Source organism: Ovis aries, chromosome 1 (genome assembly GCF_016772045.2).
Source record: "Ovis aries strain OAR_USU_Benz2616 breed Rambouillet chromosome 1, ARS-UI_Ramb_v3.0, whole genome shotgun sequence".
NCBI classification, from domain to species: domain Eukaryota; kingdom Metazoa; phylum Chordata; class Mammalia; order Artiodactyla; family Bovidae; genus Ovis; species Ovis aries.
This window is the reverse complement of record NC_056054.1, coordinates 25,425,901-25,448,573: the sequence shown is the minus strand read 5'-3', so window position 1 is coordinate 25,448,573 and position 22,673 is coordinate 25,425,901. Positions and strand designations below refer to the sequence as shown.

At 38.4% G+C, this 22,673-nt stretch overlaps 3 protein-coding genes across 7 annotated transcripts in view; 1 reads left to right on the top strand and 2 right to left on the bottom strand.

Annotated features, from left to right (window-relative positions):
* C1H1orf185 (chromosome 1 C1orf185 homolog) overlaps nucleotides 1-8,618 on the bottom strand; it is a 187,165-nt gene extending 178,547 nt beyond the window's left edge. Inside the window, exons 1-3 of one of the 3 annotated variants that reach the window (XM_060408847.1) lie at nucleotides 8,403-8,618; nucleotides 7,661-7,734; nucleotides 215-314 (exon numbers count right to left, since the gene is read on the bottom strand). In XM_060408847.1, coding sequence (XP_060264830.1) covers nucleotides 215-218 — 4 coding nt within the window. In that variant the 5' untranslated portion in view covers nucleotides 219-314; nucleotides 7,661-7,734; nucleotides 8,403-8,618. Of the gene's footprint in view, nucleotides 1-214; nucleotides 315-7,660 lie in introns of all 3 variants that reach the window. The other 2 variants (XM_060408849.1, XM_060408855.1) reach the window with 2 other exon arrangements.
* A 3,186-nt stretch (nucleotides 8,619-11,804) lies between these two features.
* CDKN2C (cyclin dependent kinase inhibitor 2C) lies at nucleotides 11,805-17,755 on the bottom strand. 2 transcript variants are annotated; one of them, XM_012138615.5, is made up of 3 exons: nucleotides 16,569-17,755; nucleotides 15,974-16,113; nucleotides 11,805-12,559 (listed from the first exon to the last, which is right to left on the bottom strand). In XM_012138615.5, exons 2-3 carry the CDS (start codon nucleotides 16,100-16,102, stop codon nucleotides 12,182-12,184), a joined length of 507 nt encoding a protein of 168 aa, XP_011994005.1. In that variant the 5' UTR covers nucleotides 16,103-16,113; nucleotides 16,569-17,755; the 3' UTR covers nucleotides 11,805-12,181. The 2 variants fall into 2 exon arrangements, with proteins under 2 accessions (XP_011994005.1, XP_042103788.1); XM_042247854.2 differs by having other exon boundaries at nucleotides 16,579-17,755.
* Nucleotides 17,756-17,897: 142 nt separating this feature from the next.
* The window catches only part of FAF1 (Fas associated factor 1), a 497,312-nt gene continuing 492,536 nt past the window's right edge, over nucleotides 17,898-22,673 (top strand). For both annotated transcript variants that reach the window (XM_042247840.2, XM_060408829.1), the window contains exon 1: nucleotides 17,898-18,480. The gene's annotated coding sequence lies outside the window, so the exon portion shown is untranslated. The remainder of the gene's footprint in view (nucleotides 18,481-22,673) is intronic.

Here is a 22,673-nt window from a genome sequence, read left to right as displayed (position 1 = left end):
ATAGTAAGACTATGATACTTGTACAGGGATGTCCTTGGTTGTCCAATGGTTAGGGCTTAGTGCTTTTGCTGCCCTGGCACAAGTTCAATCCCTGTTTAGGGAACTAAGACCCCACAATCTGTACAGCCTAGCCAAAAAAAAAAAAATTTTTTTTTTGTATAATGATAGACATATATATTAGTGGTACAGAATAAAAAGTCAGAATTAGACCTACACATATAGATGGTCAATTGATTTTCCCACAAAGATGTCAAGATAATTCAGTGGTTATGGATAGTATTTCCAACAAATGATCCAAGAGTAACTGGATATACCTATTAAAAAAAAAAAACAACAACAACAAAATCAAACACCCCAAAACCTTTAACCCTTTCCTCACACCATGTATAAAAATTTACTTAAAATAGATCACAGATCTAAATGTAAATTCTAAAACCATGACACTTCTAGGAGAAAAACTTTATTTCCCTGGTTTAGGCAAAGATTTCTTGGATCATGCAAAGCATGAACCAGAAAAGAAAAAAATTGATAAATTGTACTTCATTAAATTAGACATCTTTTCAAAAGATATGATTACACAAAAAGACAGGCCACAGTCTAGGAGACAATATTTACAAAACACGTATCTGATTAAAAAAAAAAAAAACTTGTATCCAGAATATTCAAAGGAATTTCAAAATTCAATAATAAGAAAATAAACAATAAAGTAGGCAAAATATTTTGACATTTAGTTTAACTTTGCCTTGAGTGTATTATCCTTTGGCAGTTCTGGCTTTGTCAAGGGGCCTTCTGTCAGTCTTCCAGGTCACAGTTGCCCTAAGCATTGTCTTTTTTCCTCTCCTTGAGTCTCTTTAAAACTAATACTTGAGGTTATCAAATGTTATTGGTTGAATTTTGTCCCTCTAACAAATGTCAAACTTCTAACTTCCAGTACCTGTGGATGTGTTCTGGTTTGGAAATAGAGTCTTAACAGATGATCAAGTTAAGATGAGATTATTAGGGTAGGCCCTAATTCATTATGACTGGTATTCTTATAAAAAAGGGAAATTTGAATGCAGAAGTAGACACATACAAAGGGAAGCCTGAGAAAACACGATGAACAGCATCTACTAGCCAAGTTATACCTGAGGCTACAAGAAGCTATGAAAAAAGAATGGAATAGATTTTCCCTCAGCCCTCAGAAGAAATTAACTTGATTTCAGACTTCTCAGCTTTAAAGAGTGAGACAATAAATTTCTGTTGTTTAAGCAACTCAGTTTGTAATATTTCATTACAGCAGCCCCAGGAAAATAACATACTAGAGATCAGTGGATGCCCCCCACAACAGCTGGCATCAAGACTCACTTTCCCTATTTTTGGTCTCTGCAGATTTCCCTTACCTTCTTATCAGTGCAACTCTGAATTCTAAAGTATATTTAAAAAAATATTTTAGCCAGCAGTTTATTTGTTATGTTTTGGGAAGATTTTTAAGGAAATCTAGTCTTCATTTTGTTGGAAATGAAAATCTACTTGACTCTTCCAGAGTAACTTTCTGAAAATGGAGTTTGGTATCTTAAAGGTACTTATTACTTTCCAAATCTAACTTATTACTTCATTATATCTAATATCCTACTATACACCATATAAGATATTTTATTTCTCTCATTAACTTTCTAGTTCCTTGAGGGCTGAGATGATGTCTTACCTTTATATTCTCAGCATATGCAAAGGCACTTTACATATAATGGGTTTTTAATAAATGTGGTTATTCAACTGAAAGTACTTATATATGGGTCATATGCACAGATACTTGGAGTAATGACTTTAAATTAAAAGTTTTTATTCTTAATCCACAAATGTCTGTGTTACTCAAGGTTGTATTCACAGAAGAGGGATTTTCTTTTCTTTCTGATTAATATAACTAACTCTAAATCTCAGAAAACCTGTTAGTGTATAGCCTTTCAAGCTTCCTATGTTAGAGTATTAAATGACTTATTAATAAATATTATTCCTAATTATTACAACCTTGTAAAGTAATTGTTATTATTATGCCCATTTTACAAATGAGAAAATGAGGATTAAAAAGGTTAAGTGCTAAGATATATAGTATGTACCAGAGTTAGAAATAAAGTTTATTTATTTTGAATAGTGAATGGTCCTAAAGCTATTCACTCACTATCCTCTACTGCTTATTAGGGATCCCATTATCTAATGATTATGAAACTCCTAGGTATTTCTATTCTCATTTGAATCAGAATATCATAGTCACTTATTCTAAAATAATGTCTTTCATTTATACCTTTCAAAATACCTACTTACACATGTTTTTTATATTTTCTGTCCATGCAGTTGCTTTCCATTGTTCACCCAATATATTGTTAGATGTAGACACCTCCAGAGTGTACATGCTAGAGAAGTCAATTATTTTGAAGTGGCCTTCCCTTTTTCTTCTCAATAAAGGAAAATTTCCACTACAGGATATTTAAATCTACAGTATCATAAATCTAATAAGATGGCATAAGCTATACCACATACCACATATCATGTCCTTGCTTATATCTTGCTTGCTTTCTAGTTGTTATATGTGTGCCACATGTAAACTTTATTTACCCAAATAGTTTTTTAAGTTCCTTGGGGTCAAGAATGGGTTTTCTCTTACTTTGTATTCCCTATAATAATAGTTCCTGTTAGTAAAGTCTTGCTGAGTCCCAGGAAATTTACACAAATTTCATTTACAGTAACAACAAATTAGGTATTATTACCCCCATTTTGCAGATGCAGAAAGCTTTGGAGACAATTGGTCTCAAAGCTATGAACCTATTAAGTGACTATAATGATGGATCCTTAATATATGATTCTTGAGTTGATTGATTTGTTATTTCCCTGAAAGATCTTTTCATCTGGCTATAATGAAGTAACAAAAGACATGGGTTCATATCCTTATGCTATAATTACAAGCCTGTAACATGGGCAAGTTATTCAACATCATTAAATCTGAGTTTCTGGATTTATAAAATTGGGAGAATAAAGCTCAATCTATGAAGGGGCTATGAATATTAAATTAGGTTATACAGAGACTAAATAATGAATATTGACTTATTAACTTGCTTGATTTTGTGTTTTCTTCTCTCTCCTTTTACTGAAATGTAAATTGAATTAATATATTTGTAAATTAAGAAGTACCAAAAAGAAGAGATAATTATTAGAGCATCTCCTACTTTCTTTGTGTACACAATTTAACAGGATGATGACAAATTTCAGTATATTTAGTACTTTTTATGCTAACATGTTCATAACTATATTAAAATAGTTTTAGAAAATCCTCTCAGGTCAATTACCATCACACTTCCTATACAGAGACTCACTTGCTTTTTAGCATGGTCATATCCCTTTTTCTAAATATTTAGGATTTTATTTCCAATAATATTGGATAAGAAATCAGTAATCTTTTAATCTAATGGAAAAGGATTTAAATATTTTTTTCCTGTCACACCTTTTCCCCAAATTAATGGAAGATTTTCAGGTGAGACAATTTTTTTGTTGATTTCACATCATTGTTGTTGTTTAACTTGAATCTTTTATCTGAATTTTATGTTTTGATCTGATTTCTCTTTAATCTGTTCTGTTGCTAAATAAGGAGAAACCTTGCAATGTCTCTACAGAGTTCCATTGTTTAAATTCTACATATTTAAACTCAAAATGATGATATTAAAATATTACCTTACTATAGAAATATTAAATAAACCTTATATTGATCCTAAATATAATCTGTTTGTTCACAGAAGATGAAATCTGCTACTGAAAATTCTCAGACCTTTATCTTGATAATTTGAGACAGAACATTTTCTTTAGAAAGCACTTATCTTTACAGTTCTTTTATATGGCTAAGCCTCAAACTTTATGTGCTGATTTTAGGGTATGGTACATTATCTTTTAATAGGATCTGATGAACTAAAAGGTACTTTGAATAACTTTTTTGAGAAAAATTTAAAAATTAGAATATCAAAAATTAGTATGTACACTATATTTTATAGATATTATCCATATGTTTGAAGAACTGTACATTAATTTTTTTAAACATAATAAATAAGCCTTTTTAAAGAAATGAAAGCAATCATTTACGTGCAGCTGATGTTATTATGTACAGTTTTCTTTTATATTAATATTACATTAATACTTCCCCATGACATTTGTAATGTCCCTATGGATTCAAAAAACATATATATTCCTTCTTTTAACTGTCTTTGTATAAAGCTATTTGCTTTTTCATCAGGTACATGGTATATTTAAAAACTAGGAAATTTATACTGCCTCAAAGCCATTTTGATTACTCTTAAGCAAATTCGCCAGCATTCAGTCAGTTCTGTACTCTCTCCCATGCGGCCCTACTCGGGCTGCACATTAAACAGCTCCTCAGTCTAGTCCAGATGTCCAACTGTATCCATTCACCCTTTCAGATTGGTGTTAAACTTGCTATTTTTGGACAGAATATGTATATGTTGTATTTAAGTAAAACATATATGTAATTTTAAAATACGACCAACTATAATAAATGGTTACTGTCCAACCGTGTTTTAAAAAACATTATCTAAGTGAAATAGTAGAAAACTTCACTGGAAACTGTAAAATTATCCATACAAGTACATTAATTTGTTTATTTCCCATGGTGGTGTAATGGGAAAAAATTGTTTTTTGGTCTTTGCCCCACTTTTGAATTATTGGGCAAATGTCTTTACTGGTCTTGCTTTGTCCTTTCTTTTGGATTATTTAGCAAATTGCCCATCATGTAATTGATAATAAGCTAATTCAGAGGCATGGCTATCCAAAACACTTGAAAAGTCCATTATTCCTCTTATCTTTACCACAATTCTGTTTCTAATATTTCAAATTTGATTACACTAATGTTAAGTGGCTTTCATATATATTTGCTTCATGATAAGAATTTGAAACAATAACCTAGATAGAACTAAGACCTGCATCAGTGTATCCAGTTCTAAGATTTTAATTTATATCTTCCCCTGGATCATTAGTGAAAAGGATCTCATGTATATCTAAAAAATTATCAGCTTATATTCCTGAAGCAAATCATAATTTATCATCTTAAAAAACAGCAATAGGAAGTGAATTTGCAGTATTTGTCCAAAATATCTATTTACTCATTATTGAACATTAGTAAGAAATATCTAAATATACACACACATACATAAAAATGCTCATATATAACAGGACTATAAAGTATTATTTGGATTACCTGCATAACCAAACGTATGCTTATAGATAAACACAGAGAACTTTGGTCCATCTGCCAAGTGTAAAATTTAATTATAAAACAATAATCACTACAATTAAAATATATAATTTACCAGGAGGAGTAATTTATTTAAAAAAAGAAAACACTGCCTTGGATTTGATATTATAGTCCTCTCTTCATATTTTCCAAGTATCAACATTCTAACTTTTCACTAGTTAAAACAATTAGCCTTATCTTACCGTGGCAAATTAAAATATATTAAATTATTTTGCAAAGACCAGAAACTAAATTTAATACTTTTAAGATCTTGATTCTAAAATTATAACCTTAGCATATGTCAAAATTTGAATGTATTTTAAGATTCCAACTTATATTCAAAATATAAATATACACTTGCTACAACCTAATGCCCATTTTTTTCACTTAACTTTATTTTAAATAAAATACAGACAATGCTTTTTTCACTCATAGACCTATGATAAATTTTAATTAATGGGAATGATTACTTTTTAGCATCACAAAACAAGGTTTTTAAAACTGAAGTCATGTTTGTGAACAGAGAAGTAGATGACTGAGGCAGCAGGAATAAAGGAGAACTGGAAACCTTTTTCTACATGCTATTTTTGTTCATCACCTATAATGTAGAGACAAAAAAAGTAAGAGAAGTTGGAAAAAAGAGAAAGAAATAAATATGGGGACAGCCAAAAACATAGGTGATAGTGTAGTTAAGTTTTTTTTTAACTAATGTATTTTAATTATGTCTTATGTAACACTGAAAAAGATATTCTGGACTTCAACCCCTTTTATATATCAGAGGAGTATTACATAACTATCTTTCACAGTTAAAAATTATTCCACAATACACACTATCTCTTATTTGAATTTGAGATAGGTAATACTGTACTATTAATCAACATCAAATGCTACTTAATAATGTGATCCCATTTATTCTTTTGATATATGAGATTTTTAAAATTTCATCTTTCATCATCACAGTGTAATAACTGATTTGCAAATTAATTATTCTAGGCCTTTCAAATGCTAACGTTCATCCACATCTGTTCTGAACTTGGACAAAAGAAGAAATGCATATTTAAATGTGTATATAAGTCTAGTGTGAAGTTCTTGAATTAACAGAATGGGCATCAGAATCCTGCTACATCATTAAGGACAGTCACTTCTTAGTAAAAATATCTGAAGAAGAAAACTTTGGAACAAGAACAATTTGGGCCCAAATGGCTTTTACAATAGTTCCAAAATATAAAAGAAGATACTGCTACATTAGCAATAGTATAGAATAGCCAAATTATAGAATAATCATTCTTAAAGCATAGTGAGTTATTTTTTCCTTTAGGAAATTATGTTTCTAAGGCATACATTTTAAACCCAGGACAGACTTCTTTACCAGCAAGCTGTACAAACTGTACACTTAGAAGAAACAAGGGAGTGAACTGTACTTTAGTATAGTTGTGATAATTTAGTTGCATTTCTAAATTAAACTTTTAACATTAAAAGATGTTGGTTTTGCTTTATATGTGAACTTTCACTCTGCTTATAACTAATCTGAAAAACTAATGTGTATAACTAAAATAAAATTAGAATGATACTGCTTTATATGGTCAAGATAAAGTATCAGTTTTTTTTTCTAAGTAACTACTGCACTTATGAAATATAGAGAGCAGAAGCTCCCATCTCGAAACATTTCAATGCAGTTTTTTTAAGCTTTTCACCTATTAATTCCACAAACTGTCCCATTATTTTAATGTTAAAAGGCAATTAATATCACTTTAATTATATCAATTGAATGCATCTGAGGTCCTGGTAAATTATTTTTTTCTTTCACAGTATAGATTATATGTAGGATTTCTTCTTGGTGCTCAAAGAAATGACGGGTAGTTTGGATAAGGATTGGTGGTTTTTTTACTTCCTCCCCCAAAGAGCTGATGTTTTTGGCTGACTGTTGTGTTTTTTTTTTTTTTTTTTGGGGGGGGGGGGGGGGGGGGGAGGGAAGAGAAAAAGTCTGTAAGTTGAATTATTGAATAGGCCTAACACTGAAAATCTTCCTTGACCAATGGTGACTGGAGAGAGGAGAGATGAGATCAAACACTCTTAGTATAACAGTATCTGTGTAGTTTTAGAAAATGTACAAACTCGTCCAGCCCCCCGTCCCTCTCCTCCTATGTGCTGGTACCTCTGGACCGTCCTGAAGCCATTTTAGAACTTAGGAAGGAGACCCACTTGTGCTTTTGCAGGTGCTGTGGTGGCAAGGATAACCTCTGCTCCTTTGCCGGGTGTGTTACCATGCTGTTATTGAATATCTTTGAGGATTAAAGACAGCACAGAAAATTCCAAACCCACATCGTAACACCTGAAGCTCGCACAATGTTTCTATAGCAGATGGCAAAACATTTCACTGGAAACTTGATTTACCAAGTGAATATCCAGATCTGCAGAGTTTTTCATCTTTTCAGGCACCGCTGAAGATCCATACTGGATTTTCGGCTCTATTCCGGGTTGAAAAAACAAGACCACTTCTAGGTGTTTTGCGCACCCCAGCCCCACCCAAAGTCCCGACGGGCCTGCAATTCTCAGTGTTTCAAGCTGAGGGTCTTTCCGAATGAATGTGCATTTTCAGTCCCGGACGTCTAATAATTTGTGGGGGTAAAAGGCAACACCATAGGACTTTTCGGACAGTCGAAGAGGGTGGGAAGCCGGAGAGGCAATTGCCTTCTCGCAGTTGGACGTGAGGCTCGGAGCCCGGCTGTCCTCAGCTGTCACGGGGGGAGGGGGGAGGGAGTGCTGGCATTGGCTTTGGGCATGGAGTTGCTCCAGCCGCCGCGCCCGGTCCCGCCGCCAGCTCACCTCTGCGGAGAGCTAGGCACTCACCGGCCCGCTCGCCCCTGCTCCCAAGTCGCCCTCCGGCCCCAGTCCTCAGGCATAGGTCGCCGGAACCATCCAGAGGGATGGCCGCCGCCTCCTCAGGGGCCGCTGCCTGAGGGCCAGGGCCGGGGAACCCTGGCCGCCCTGGCAGCCCGTAGCACCCGGGGCGCTGTGGCGGTTGCAGTGAGGCACCGGGGCCCTCTCCCCCTCCCGCCCCCGCTCTCGCCTCCTGCCTGCCGCGCAGTGCGCCCGCTTGCCCCAGCCGGCTGGCGCAGCAGCGCACACAACTCACTCCGAGGGCGCCTCCAAGGTTACCCGCGGGGTGGGGGCTGGGGCAGTCTCCGGCCACCGGCCTCCTCCGCTGCCTTCCTATCGCCGCGGCTCTTCAGCCGCTCCAGGGCGACCGGGTTCCAAACCCCAAAGCAGAAGAGACTCCAAAGTCCGGGGAGGGAAGTCTCGAGCTGGGAGCAGACGAGCGTCCGGGCAGGGGGCGGCCTTAGTTGGCTCTGGGTGCTGGGAGAGTCGGGTCAGGCGAGGTCGCGGCAAGAGGGGGCTGTGGCTCCGGCGGCCGCGCTCCGGGCCGCGCTGGCTGGGCCGGGGGGCAGCGCACAGGGGCTGCAGGCAGCACCGAGGCATCCAAGGCGCCCCGGGCCCGCTGGGGGGCAGAGACAAGCGGGCGGCCAAACCTGCCGAGGAAACTAACTAAATAAAAGGAGACTGTTATTTAAGGCGCGGAAATTTGAAATATTTGGACAGGAAGAGAAAAGAAAAGAAACCTTAGCGAGGGAGGGGAAAAAAAAAAACACAACGCGAGCTAACGGTTTTGAAACTCCCCCACCCCCACCCCGGGCTTTTCTGCGCGCCCTGAGGGAGCTCTGGACTCCAGCTTCCTCGCTAGGGAGCCGGGAGCTGCGGTTGGAGTCTGGAGAATTTCGAGGGAACAGAAAGGATGACTCTGCAGCCCCTCCATAGAGGACTTGGGTTGACGACGGGCAGAGCCTTTTTACCCCGGTTCTTAGGCTGGAAGCTTGTCTCCAGCCTCTCATTAGGTCCCTAACGTCAATCTGATTATTTTGAAATTGTGGTGTAAAAATCAAAGCAGTCTCCATAGTCCAAGACCCGGACTTTTCCCCTCCCCCCCCCCCCCCCCCACGCTACCCCCCGACCCCCCCTTTTTGATGAAGGTCGCTTAGGGCAGTCAGGAAGGCTGTGACTACGACCCTTTCTCGCTCCAGCACTGTGCTCTTTCAGCACTTCTGGACGATTACTTCTTCCCCCGGCAAAAGCCGAAAGCACCTTTTTGGGAACTGAGATTTCGAAACCAGTCCGGGGCTACGGCCACAACGTTTGTTTGACCCACATTATCAGGCACATTTACAATATTACTAACTGAAATGCTTTCCTGGGACAGAAATATTTTGTCCATTTATTGGTCACCCAGCGTGGTGTTTGTAGGAGCTCATCACACTATTAGGAGATGTGTATTGTTTATCAGAGAACTATTGATTTACTACCAAAAAATGATAAAATGCAGTTTCCTTGGTGGCTTGGAGACCAGAACGTGGACTGAGGTCCTTTTGGTGTTCTCCCCCACCCTCGCCGCAACCCCTCACCGGCCCTGCTTTGCCCCAGATATAAGCCGGGGGTTCAATTTACTGAGCAAAAGGTAAGCCTGGTTTCCCGACGTGGATGCGGGCTCAGAGAATGAACTGAGTTTGAGAAACGCATCTCTGCCTACTGCCGCGCCACTCTTTCTCTGTCTTCGTCCCCTGAGGCCCTGGTTACTCCATTGATTAGTACTTGCCTCTGTACTCTGCATCTGAAAAAGCTCAGATCCTTTCCGGTCTCAGCTGGCTGTAAATTAAACCCCCGTTAAACTCTGCAGTACCGTTTCTTCCATCCTATACATTTCGGTATATTTGTCTTACTGAATATTGTCGAGGTTTTTAAGAGATTGAATAATGGCTTTTCATATTTCCTAGAGGGGACCACACAACTCATTTCTAAAATACTTAGATTAGCAAAGCTATTTCCTGCGAAGAACCAAAGAAATGTGGCGATGTTTTAATGTCTAGGCAAGTTTTAGGCTGATGAAGAGAGATAGAGCTCCTTCTCCTCACTTCGTGCTCCGACCGACTGAGACTAAAGCAAGCGCAGAAGGACCGCTCTTTTAACTTCAATGAACATCCTATATTCGAAATAGCTAAAGAGCGATTTTAATGCTTATACTTGGTGGATACTGAAAAGTCCATTAAATCAACTTTGAGAAACATTTATCTTTACAGTTGCAACTTGTAAGAAGTATTACTTTTATTTTTAGTAATAGTCTTGTGTTTAGAAAGTATTCAGCTTACTCAAGCAGTGTATTTTGTATATTGATTCTAGTTCTTAAATACAAAATACACCCTTTTCTTTCATAATCATCTCAATTTCTACTTTTCCCCCAAACTTTAAAATAAGTGTTTTACATTTAATTTCATGTTGCTATCAAAAATAAATTTATTCAGTAACTTGTGGTTTGAGATGGCAGAAGTTGAAGTCTTGTTGCACTTGACATAGGGAAGGTGAACTTAAAATGCCAAATGAAAAGGATTTTTTTCTTGCATATTCTTTTATACTATTATGAAAAATAAATTATCGAAAACCACTTGTCTGCAACCTTCCAATCCTTGTTAGGGCAAGCATCAGAACCATGTCCTTCAATAAACCTTCAAGTATTTTGTTCTTTTTGGAGTGAGGGCAGGGAGCTTATGAAACAGGAGGGACCTTTAACGTAAAACATTTTTGTTCATGTGGGAGACGATGAATAAAGTATTTATAAATTTATAAGAGGTAACTGCATTGAAATCCTTTGGTGAAATCTTTAAAATAATAGTAAGTAGTAGATACTGGAAAATTCTCTTGGAAATTTGATATTTCCACTTCATTCAAAAAAATTTTTAACTAGATGTATTATTAAGAGTTTTATATGTCTTTACTAAAAAGTTTTGAGGGAATCAAGTACTACGTGTAGGAGTGGCCTATTTATTTACTGTAAAAGTTTCTATATTATACTGTAGCCCCTAAATAAATAATGACACATATGTAATTAATATGTATATGCTCTTGCTAAGCTTTTTATCACCTCAATATTGGTATTTGCAGTGCATTTTAATACTTAAACTTTTATAATTTTACATTTCTGGTATTTTAGGGAGAAAAAGCCATTGTTACACTTAGCATACTTATGGTATACTTTTGGGAAATATACTATTTAACCAATTGTTTCATTTTGTGATTTAAAAAAATCAACAAATGGGAAGCACTTTTTAATGGCAATTTCTTTTTGAAGTGGCTTTTAGGGCTAACATATATTTGATTCCAGATTGTTACTTCTGAAACCTGTTTTTCAACGACTTAACTTTGAGAAAAAAGGAAGATCAAATATTAGGATAAGTCTACACAGAGGTAATTTCAGGTTTGATTTCCAAAAAAATGTGTTCTTACTCTATTTTAAAGCAGACATATTAGGCATCAAGTAAAATCTTTGCTGGGAGGCATGAGGAGAGAAAGAAAAGCATTTAACTGGATCATCAATAGAATATGTCTAGTTCTAATGTCAAGACTTAAAACACCATGATCTTTCAGTTTACTTCTCCTTAGCAAGAAGCATATCACGTGTGGATTATAAGAGGAGTGGAAATCACAGAAAACATTGTCCTGTTTTGAAAATGTGTTTTAATCAGGCAAAAGAAGCATCAGGACAAACCATTTTAAAAACAAAGTCTCCAAGTTGGGTACTGAGACTGGCAAAGGGAGAGGCAAGGAGAAAAGTCAGGGAAAGATAAAATATTCAGAAGAAAGCCAAAGCTTTTGCAATTACATGTTAGAATTCAGGGTTTTGCAGGTGAAAGAGATGTTGCTTAAATATATTCATAAAGCTGTAGTAAGATTTCCACTTGGCAGTTTCAGAGGCTTTAACTAACTGCTTAAAATATGACAAAACTGAATTTTAACAAATGATATTAAAATAGGACAGCCAATCAATTAACTGACAAAACAGAAGGCAGCGTGGGAGAGCCCTCCCCACATTCATTGCAGATTCGCAGCTCCCTCCGCCCGGTTGCCCTCCATGAGGCTAACGACCTCGTTTCTCCGGTAGAGCCTGGCCAAGTCGCAGGCGGTGTCCCCCTGATGGTTCCGATGCCCCACTTTGCAGGCCGTATGCTTCACAAGGAACTCCACCACGGGGAGGTGGCCTTCTTTGGCAGCCAAGTGCAAGGGCAGGTTCCCTTCATTATCCTCGATGTTAACATCAGCTTGAAACTCCAGCAAAGTCTGTAAAGTGTCCAGGAAACCTGCTCTGGCCGCATCGTGAATGACAGCGAAACCAGTTCGGTCTTTCAAATCGGGATTAGCACCTCTAAGTAGTAGTCTCCTGGCAATCTCCGGATTTCCAAGTTTCATAACCTAGAAAAGAAGAAAAAACGGTAGAATCCTTCAAGCGCTCCTACTACAAGACTATTTTAGAATATCCATCTTTCTATTTATGTAACTTTTTTGGTGAAGGAGTGCTTTGGGAGGACCCATGTGATGGAGTTTGAAGGGCTCAGTTGCAGCAGATGAGTACTATTAGGTAAAAGTAGAAGAAAACTTCTAAAAATTGAGCTTCTATGATGGAATATCTTAAACGAGCCATCAAGTAGGATATATTGATTAATAAAAATAGAATGAGTACTATTTGTACAAAATTCGCTGACAACTCAGCTCTCTGTCTCCCATAAAGAGTTGTGTAATTTCATGAATTTATTAAAATAAAAAATGGAACTTGAGATTTAAGTAAGTCTTCTGTTTGGTTCGTCATGTTCATAAACTGTGCCTGGGGTATTGATTCTGTAAAATTAAATGTGGGTAAAATTTTTCTTAATAGCTAAAAAGAAGGAGAATGAGCTTCTTTAAATCCTCAAAGAAATGCTTCCACACACCAGACTCCATCTAGGCTGATTTTACCAGTGTAAAAATGATCTCTTAAAAATCCAAACCTGGTATTTTCTTAAATTATTAATTTTCACACGTTCTCTCCAAACAGATAAGCCCCAAGTTTCCAAGTAATTAAAAATTTTTTTTCTTTGCAATTATTTCATGTGGGTTACTAGGTGTATTTAGTGCTTAGAATCCTCCACTTGAAAATTTAAAATGTTATTGAATATTAAAGTGTTTTTTTAAAAAAAGCAAGTGTTTTTTACATTGCCAATGATACTGATTTATCTAAAACATAACATATTAATGATGTGCCTGTATTAGATAGGAAAAGACTGTATGGCAACTGTTCTTAAAAGGAATGGAACAGTCATTCTACTATTTTACTGTCTCCTAAAAAGTTTTAGGTAGCTTCCTAATTTCAATTCAGCAAAAGAAGAGAAAGTAAGATATTTAATGTATATTTTGGGACATAGAAAGCTTTGTCTGTGGTTTCAGCCTATTTGTTAATCAACTGGTGACCTCATCTTATTTCCTTTAGCAGTTATTATCAGGCATTTAGGAATAGTTATTTGTAAACTGGCAATATTTTAAAAGCCAGAATTTGATATTAAAATTTACTATCAACATACAACTAATTTACATGATAAAGACTTATATACTGGTGTTTGAATATATTTCACTCTAATAAGAGGTCTCTATTAGGCTCTCATAATTATAAAGTATTTTGTACAGCAGCATGAAATTATATAATACATATAATCTAGTTGTGAAAAAATATAGTCTCATTAACATGCAAGGAAATTTCAGCATTTTAATTGTTTTATTCCTAGGTATATTCATAATAACCTAAATTTATAGTAAACAGATTGCATAGTAGACACTCGAAATTAAATACATCCTGGAAAAACATACAAAGCTGATCTATCTCTTTAGAATGTTTGTTTTAAAAATCACAAATTAAGTAATATAAAATATATTTAGAATGAATAATATTTTATAAATTCAAACTATATAGATGACCAAGATGTTAAGCTTCCCTGTTGATAAAACTGCTGACTTTTGGCCCTTCCTTTGGGGCAGTGGTTAAAAATGATACATAATTTATTTTTTAAGAACTTAGATGAAATACACTTTTGGTTATTAAAAATTAACACAATCTAATTTTTACCACAATTGCCTCTAAATATTTAGTTACATTTAAAGACCTGAACTGGGAAAAATAGGAGACAGACACCTTGAATCTTTGTAAAGCAAATGTACGATCAGGGCCTTTGATATTATCCTGATTGAGAGGCTAACACTAGGAAGAGGGAAAAACCTTTTGTAATTCAGTTAAATAAACATTACTGTAGGAGAAATTTTGCCATATTCCACAGAAAATAATAGCAATGCTGGAAACTGTTTTGAAAGAAAGTTCTTTCTTGAGTTATGATACAACTTCAGAGTCGGGATTATACATACTGAAAACAAGCTTTGAGACTCCTGTTTGTGTGTGTTTCATTATATGTACTAGGACTAAGCCACAATAAGTGGGTGTTAATATCTTGATAAGTATGTTTAATACAAACAAGACCGCAGAGTTATATTAAAAATGTTTGTCAAAACTTTTGTTTTGCAGTATTAATCTCCTAGTCTTCCTGCTCGTCACAAGTCCTGCAAGATCCTATTCTTACAGGGTTAAGTGGCTCATTCTTTGTGAGATTTATATAATATTTTGAATGTTCAATAGGAAAAATTTCAATATGTTAAATTTGTGACATTGCTATCATCACAATACCTGTTAAAAACTAAAAGGTGGAAAAAGAAAAAAATCCTTTCCCCACTTAATATACCTGAAATAACAAGATAAATAATTTAGTATGTATAAGCTTTCTTAATACTGAAATTTTTGCAAAGTCAGTGTATTCTGATTTAAAATATACAGAGTGTATGGACTTCGTCTGTTAGTAGTACATCTCCTGTCACTTAAATTTCTCATTCTTGCAATTAAAAACAAAGCACTCTAAAAACCCTCTCCCCAGTGGATTTTCAAAAACAGCTTTTAAGTGTTGCATTTCAAATACGAACTGCTTTTGAGAATATCATCAGAACTCAGATAAAGCAACTGTTTGAGACTACTTAGCCATTTTTCTGTTTCTAAGCCTTTCAACCAAGTTACATGATAACGTTCAGAGGAGGAAAAAAGTTATTAGGTACAATACTTGGCAGCTGGACATGTTTCATTTGTTGCTTGTAAATCTAATTACTAAAAATTAGAACATACCATGGTAAGACCGCAGAGACAAAAACACTATAAACTGAGCTCTGATTAGAAAATTCAACTTTTTATTCCTCCTCAATCCTGAATGGGTGGATGGTATTATATTAACTGTGAAATGTACATCCTGTGCCTGTGCCCAGGCCACCCATTCCAAATGAGGAAAGGTCGTTTGTCAAAACTTGAAGCATTTGAAGGAAAAAATACCCTCGCCAGTAGTCAAGAAAATTAACGTTAAAGTCAATTATTGGAGCAAAGTACGGAAACCACTAATAGCAGTGTATTTACTTCAAATAATAATCATAATAACGTGTTTACAGAACTGTCTAAAAAAAAAAAAAAACCAAAAAACTCGGCGCTGCTACGACTGGTACACAATCCCCACAGTCACAAAAACATTCCAAAAATTAAGACCAAACCTGGAACCGACTTGATATAGAGGATGTTACTGGATTTGACGAGTTTGTTCAAAGTACGTCATTTTGGGGAGTTGGATCCACTTAAAGATATAAAATATGGCAACCAACTAGTTTTAAAAACAGTGAAATTTAGTACCCCTGAAAGCTTGAAAGCTATTATTCTAGAAACCCGGGTCACGTAGGCAACATTGTTGACCTGTTTTCCCCACCTCTCTGGATACCAACCTGCAGCGCAGTCCTTCCAAATCCATTTTGTGCATTGACGTTTACATTATTTTGCAACAAACTAGTAAGTTGCTCTAGGTCCCCCCTGGCAGCTGCGGACGCCAACTCGTTCCCCCAAGGCTCGGCCATTCTTTAGGGTCCTGACGATCGGGAAAAGATGAATTAGTTGTTTTTCTTTTTCCCCTTTCCTTCGCTCCTAACCAGGCTGCATGATGGCATCGGAGACTGACAGAAGGACTGGGATGGTTAATCTGGAGTAGAGCTTGGTAGTAAATACTAGTAAGATCTGCCTGCCAAAAGCCCGCCCCTCGATTCACACGTGATTATTCAGCAAAACTGAGCCATTGGAGAGGGGCTCCGCTCCTCGCTTTTTAGCTTAACCCCTATGAAGAATTCTGGTGATTAAACTGAGAGATATACAGACACACATATATTCCTGGTAAATTACTCTGGAAGTAAAATGTAGGCAGAGCTGGCACGTACCTACACTACAGATCTCCAGGAGGAATGTATGCGGAGATTTAAGGGACTACGTTAGGGCAGAAAATACCGTGGAAAAAGAGACATTTAGGGGGAAGAAAAGGTATTAACCCACCCTTGCTCACAGTAGTGACTTGAGCCGCGCGAGCCAGTACCGCAGGGGCAGGTCCTCGGAGGGGCTCGGTCTCCATCCGTCTCGGCGAAGGGGTAGTTCTGAGTCCTCCGCTGCAGGGAGAGCGCCTCGGTGGCTGGATGCTGATGTGCTCCGGGGGTTAAAGATGATCACCAAAATCAAACGAGAGTAGCAGTTCCGTGGCCCTCAAGTTACAGGTCGTAAGGACTCCTCCGTGGCCTTCGATTCTCCGGATGAGTCTTAATCCGCGTCCAGGCCGAGCTGCGGGCTAATGCCGTGCGGGAGGGCTCCGGAGCCCGCCCGCCGGGCTACCGCAGCCCTTCCGAGCCTGAGAGGCCGTGGGAGCCAGGCTCGGCGCGCGTCTCCGGAGACGGCCGGGCGCGCGGCGGGCCCCCGGCAAGCCGGTCATGCCGGCCCCACCGGGTCCTGGGACGCCCAGCAGCGTGAGGAAGGGGGAGAGAGATGCGGGAAGTGTCTATGGAGCCCCGGCTGCTGAGGCAGCGCGCTGCAGCATCGCGGCTGCACGGGGCAGCCCACCGGTAACTTCCCGCCTACAACCGAGCCAGTTCAGACTTCCTAATGTAGAAGCTCATTGAACGACCGCCGCTTCTTTTCCTTCCTTTCTCGGTTTTCTGAGGGCTCCAGAGATCGGGAGGGTCCTAGGAAGTCTCAGGCCAAGCTCTGAGTATTGCGAGTCGCCACAATTCCAGGGCGCAGCCAGTTCCGCCCTCGGCGAGAGCTCAACGGCGCCCTGTGCCACTTCGCCAACCTCTCGCAGTCCCCTGGCCTGTGCCCCCAGCCTGTGCCGCCGATAGGGCAGCGGCCGCCAGCCAGCTGTGCCCGGGAGCCTAGCCGGGTAGCACCGCTTCCTCCCGAGCCGCAGCGCTCCCAGTGACAGTTTCTTTTGTAGCTGGTCCCCCCCAAATCACAGGTCCCTGCTCCCTTCACCCCTACAGACACTTGTGCGTCGTGCCCCTTTCTGGTCTTTTCCTTCCCTCCCTCGCTTCTTTTTTCGCTCAAACAATTGCTGCTTCTGTTGCCGCTGCAGAGACGGTGCCGGTTTCTTCTCCCTTTTTTCCGACCTCATCAGCTTTTTTTGAAAAGAAAAAAATTGAGCGCTTTTTGAGTTGAAAAACCCGCCCCCATTTTAACGGCAGAGTTTTAAGGAGGCTCGGCGGAGTTACAGCACCGCGGGAGCGGGAAGGCCGGGCGCCGCCCACGCCCCGCCCTCCGCCCTGGTGGCGCTCGAGCTCTCAGCCCGGTTCGCCCCGCCCCCTGCCCCGCGCCCTTTCTCCCGCCTCCCGGCTCTGCGCTTCCCTCGCTGTCTCCTGCGCTGGCTCCCACCCGCCAGCCCAGCGGCCAGGCCCGGGCTGGAGCGGCTTTCGGCCCGGCGAAGCCGGGTTTGGCCTCCTTTGGCTGGCGGGCGGAATGGAGGGTGCGACGTGAAACCTCGAGCTGTCCTGAGGCCGGCGGGGCCGGAGGTGGGGAAAAGAGGCTTGTTAATTAAGGGTGCGGAGAGCCGCAGGGCCTCGGAGGCTCGGCGGCTCTGACTGTTGGAAGGCAGAGAGGAGGCTGGCGCGGAGCTAGTCTTTCCCGGGCCTTGGCGGGGCAGGCCGCCCGCCTCAGCGCTCCCCGGCCATGCTCTCGAAGTTCCGGAGGCCAGGCCTATCGCTGCCGCCACCACCTCCGTGGCGCGCTCTGTGCAAACTCGGCCTCCTTTTCTCAGTCCAGCGCTTCGGCCTCGCACCTGCCAGATCAACGCTGAGGGCCGCGGTGGGCCGAGGTGGCCGCGGGGATGGAGGGAGAGACCTGACTGACAGCAAAAAAACTGTGCTCAGAAAAAGCAAAAGCCTTTTCTAGACTGATTGTTACGAAAACTAAAGGCATGGTGTAGGTAAGAAATCACGACGAACTGAAGCCTTAATGTTCCAGGGACTTGAAACGGAAATATTCCATTTCTTTGGGGAAAGGGAGAAAAGCAATTAACTTTAAAGCCAAAAAAATCTTTTAAAGTAGGTCTTGGGAAGGGTTTTCTAAGAAGGGCCTTTGTTTTTGTCAAAGTTCTCTCTGACTACTTTAGATGGGACTTGTTGGGGGTGGGGGAGGGGTGTTTAAATGTAAAGGAATAGTATTTTCCCTAATGTTTATTTCAGTCGTCCGAGGCACCAGTTCTCTGTACTTTTACTTCCTTTTTTAGCTATGTAAGATTAATTAATTACTGCTTTCTATATTTTTTGCTCTTAAAAATATCCAACACGGTTGCATGATGCACCCAGTGGGCAAAATGAAACCAAACAAAAAGTGACAGGTGGTCTAATTATTACCGGTCTCTAGCAAGCATGTTTTCAAGCAACATCTATACCGAGCTCCTTGAGGTACACTGTAGGTATTAGCAACGAAACACATCAACAACATCTGGATAGTCATTAGTAACAGATTGCCTGGTAGGTAGAGGGAGAGTTCGAACTTTGAGCAATCTGGTGGTGTTTCCTTTAACGGAATTGTTAACAGAAAAGTAACCAGATCTATTTTCTTAGGTAACTAAACTTGAAATGTGAATCAAACATGAACTACAACACAAGAAATTAACTCCTCTTGATTCTTACGTGTATTTAGACATTTCAAATAGAACTTTTAGGATTCCATATATACCAGTAAATACCATAAATAATATAATTTACTTCTGATTATTCTGGGCAATTAGTATGTAATCCTTCAGTACAGCTGGAGGGTGTGATGCTATAGTAGTATTGTTGGCTGATAAGAGATAACTGGCATTAATCCAATTTATGAGAGTTGCTGTCTAGCATTTATTATGGTTTCTAAGAGAAGACAGTGTAATAAGGAAGATTCTTAAATTGTACTCATGTGAAGTATAGGTATACATGGGTTATAATTTTCATGAAATAAAATTCTTTTTGCTGAATAACAAGAAATAAAACTTAGGGTAATTTAAGATGCCTACAGAGCTGGATTAAGATTTTTGGAGATCCTAAGCACTGAAAAGATTTTGATGTCCCACCAATTCACCTAATGTGTAAATAAAAATAATACAAGACCAAAACATAAATGTGAAGAAGTCCAACAAGGTTCTGACTTTTTCCGTCTTGACTACTTTAGTGATTTTGCTGAAATATTAAACAACTTAAGGAAGTTGTGTGTGTGTGTCTTTTCACTTTGGCTTTGCTGGTATTCTAAAGCATATGCTTTGTTTACTTATTGTATAACCCAGAACTGGCAGTCCAGAGGCACAGAAGTTACAATCTTAGTTCAGAAAGCATAAGTAAGACTACAGAGGACCCTCAATGAAAATTTCACATTGATTGCTAGTTCACTGAAATAATTTCAAAGGTGAGTATCTCTGCGGTCAACAAGCTTAAATTCTAACATGGTATACAAGAAAGATTTACAGTTAAGAATCTACTATATTGAAAATAGTAGTTTGTCTTTTAACACAGTAATGGCACATCTCTCAAACACTGAAACAGAACCTTTTAGTTGGGTATAAAATACAAATAGTCATGGAAATCTTTTTCTTTTCAGCAATTCATACTTATTTTAAAGGACTTATAGAAAGACTATAATCAAATTATTTTGTGCTTTCTCCCCTTTGACTTAAGTATACATAGTTTCTGAATGAGTAACTTATGGTTATGTGTATATGGTATTTACAATTTATTTACATAGTTTCAAAATCTTCCTTTTGTTATATTTATAGACCCAAGGGAGGTAGGAAACAGGTTGGTACACTCAGGGGAACTTTCTGTCATTTCATTACTGTGGCATAATGAAATGGCATTTGGCATTTTATTTCTGAGATTCAGTAGGCTTTTTCATATGGGTTCTCATACCACTTATGGAAGTCTTTTTGTAAAGTGAGAAAAAAATGTACAGTAAGCAACTCAAAAGTTTATAATAGCAATGATTAATATTTGTGTAGTTTCCTGGTTATAACATACGATGCATACATTATTTAATCTTTGCAACATCTCTGGGAGGTAAATATAACTATCCCCTCATTCTTTTCAGGTGAAGGAATTGAGACTTACAGAAATTGTGACTAAGGCCAGTAAGTAGTGGATATAAGATTTGAACTCAGATCTTGGGTTCCCAAATATTAGGCCTTTTCCACTACTTCAGAGTCCAGGACTCTGGAAGCTTTGCATTCAGAACGCAAAGCATTTAGATTTTTCTCTAAATGCTTCTTCCATTGGCTGGTTTTGGCCTGTATCCTTTCCCCTTTCTCTGTAATAAGTTGTAATCATACATTTAAAAAAAAAGAAAAAGACAGGATCAGGCACTAGTGCCCTAAGGAACATTATATCATATTATATATTATATGTTTTTGATTACTTGAGTGTGGATCTAACTGTAGTAGCATTAATCTCATGATTTATAATAGAGTAGCAGTTTAAAAACTTGGTTAACTTAATCGAAAGATCAAGGTTAACACCCCCCAAAATAAGTCATGTTGATATCATGTGTCCCTGATATGATGTGATGAGGACATACCATGTTTGTGGTCTCCCCTGAATCCATAAACTCAGCATAATTATGAGAAGACATTATAAGACAAACCCAAACTGAGGGGCATTCTATAAAGTTCCTGACCACTATTCTTCAAAACTCAAGACTGAGTAATTGTCAACAATTGGAAGAGGCTAAGGAAACAGACCATTCAATGTAGTATGGACTTCTGGTTTGGACCCCGGAACAGAAAGAGTACATTAATGTAAAAATCCAAACAGAGTCTCTGAAACATAACAGTATTATGCCAATGTCAATGTCTTAGTTTTGATAGCAGTACCATAGTTGTGTAAGATGGTAACATTAGAGGAAGCTGGATTAAAAGAGCATTCTGTACTATGTTTGCAAGTATTAGATTAATTGAAAATTATTACAACTAAAAATTTAGCAAAATATCTATAAGTAGCTTATATATATATTTGAAAAATATGAAATAAAACTTCCTTTCAAAAGAAGAATGGTAAGATCAAAGAACATGGAGATTCTAGAGAAAGATCTATATTTGCATTAGACTGTGCTCCATGAGTTAATGCAGTAGAACAACTAAGAGGATGGATATATTAAAACCATTTTTCTTTGCTTGTGCTTATGGACAGAGAATCTCTATACATTTTTATTCTCTTAGTTTGTGACACTGCAGTGAAATTGTTTAAGGAAGGAATTCTGGTGAAATGAATTTTCTCTTAACTCAGTATTGATTTTTGTAGTAGAAAATTACTCTGGATATCCAACCATGAATAGTTAGGTCATAGAGAAGAATCAATCGCCTCACTATACACTATGGAGGGTAAAATGCTGAGAAGCAACAGGGTAAGTGGAAAGAGCACTAGTTTTGACTTAGCCTCACTGTATAGCATGACTTTGGGCACATTCTTAACCTCTGAGAGTAGTTTTTTTATTCTGTTTATTCCATTGTAAGCATTAAATGAGATAAGATGTGTAAAATACCTGTATATTCTAGACATCCAGTAAAAATAAGTTCAAAAGCTTTGGTTGTTATATACCCAAGACCTTGCCATGAATGAACTATGGCAAATATAAAAACATGGAATGAAACGGCTTATAATCTCAAGGAACGTTCAGACTTTGAGGAGAGATTAAAACGTGCATAGGGGCTTCCCTGGTGGTCTGGTGGTTAAGATTCCAAGCTCCCAATGCAGGGGTCTGGTTTGATTCCTGGTCGAGAACTACATCCCACATGCTGCAACTTAGACTTGGAGGAGCCAAATAAATAAAAATAAATATTAAAAAAACATGCGTAGATGAAACAATTAGACAAAAAATTTACAGAGTTTAATTACAAGAGTATAAAAATGTGTTGTAAAGATCGTAGAGCAGTGATTAGAAAGGAAGAGAATCCTTGTTGGCTTAAGTTTTGTGAAAGAGATTAACCTGAGAATAGCATTTAGGAACTGGTGTACAACTAATACTGGAGGAGGGCATAGCAACCATTCCAGTATTCTTGCCTGCAGGAGCCTGGTGGGCTGCAGTCCATGGGTTGCAAAGAGTCAGACATGACTGAAGCAACTTAGCACATATGCATACATAACAAGTAATAGC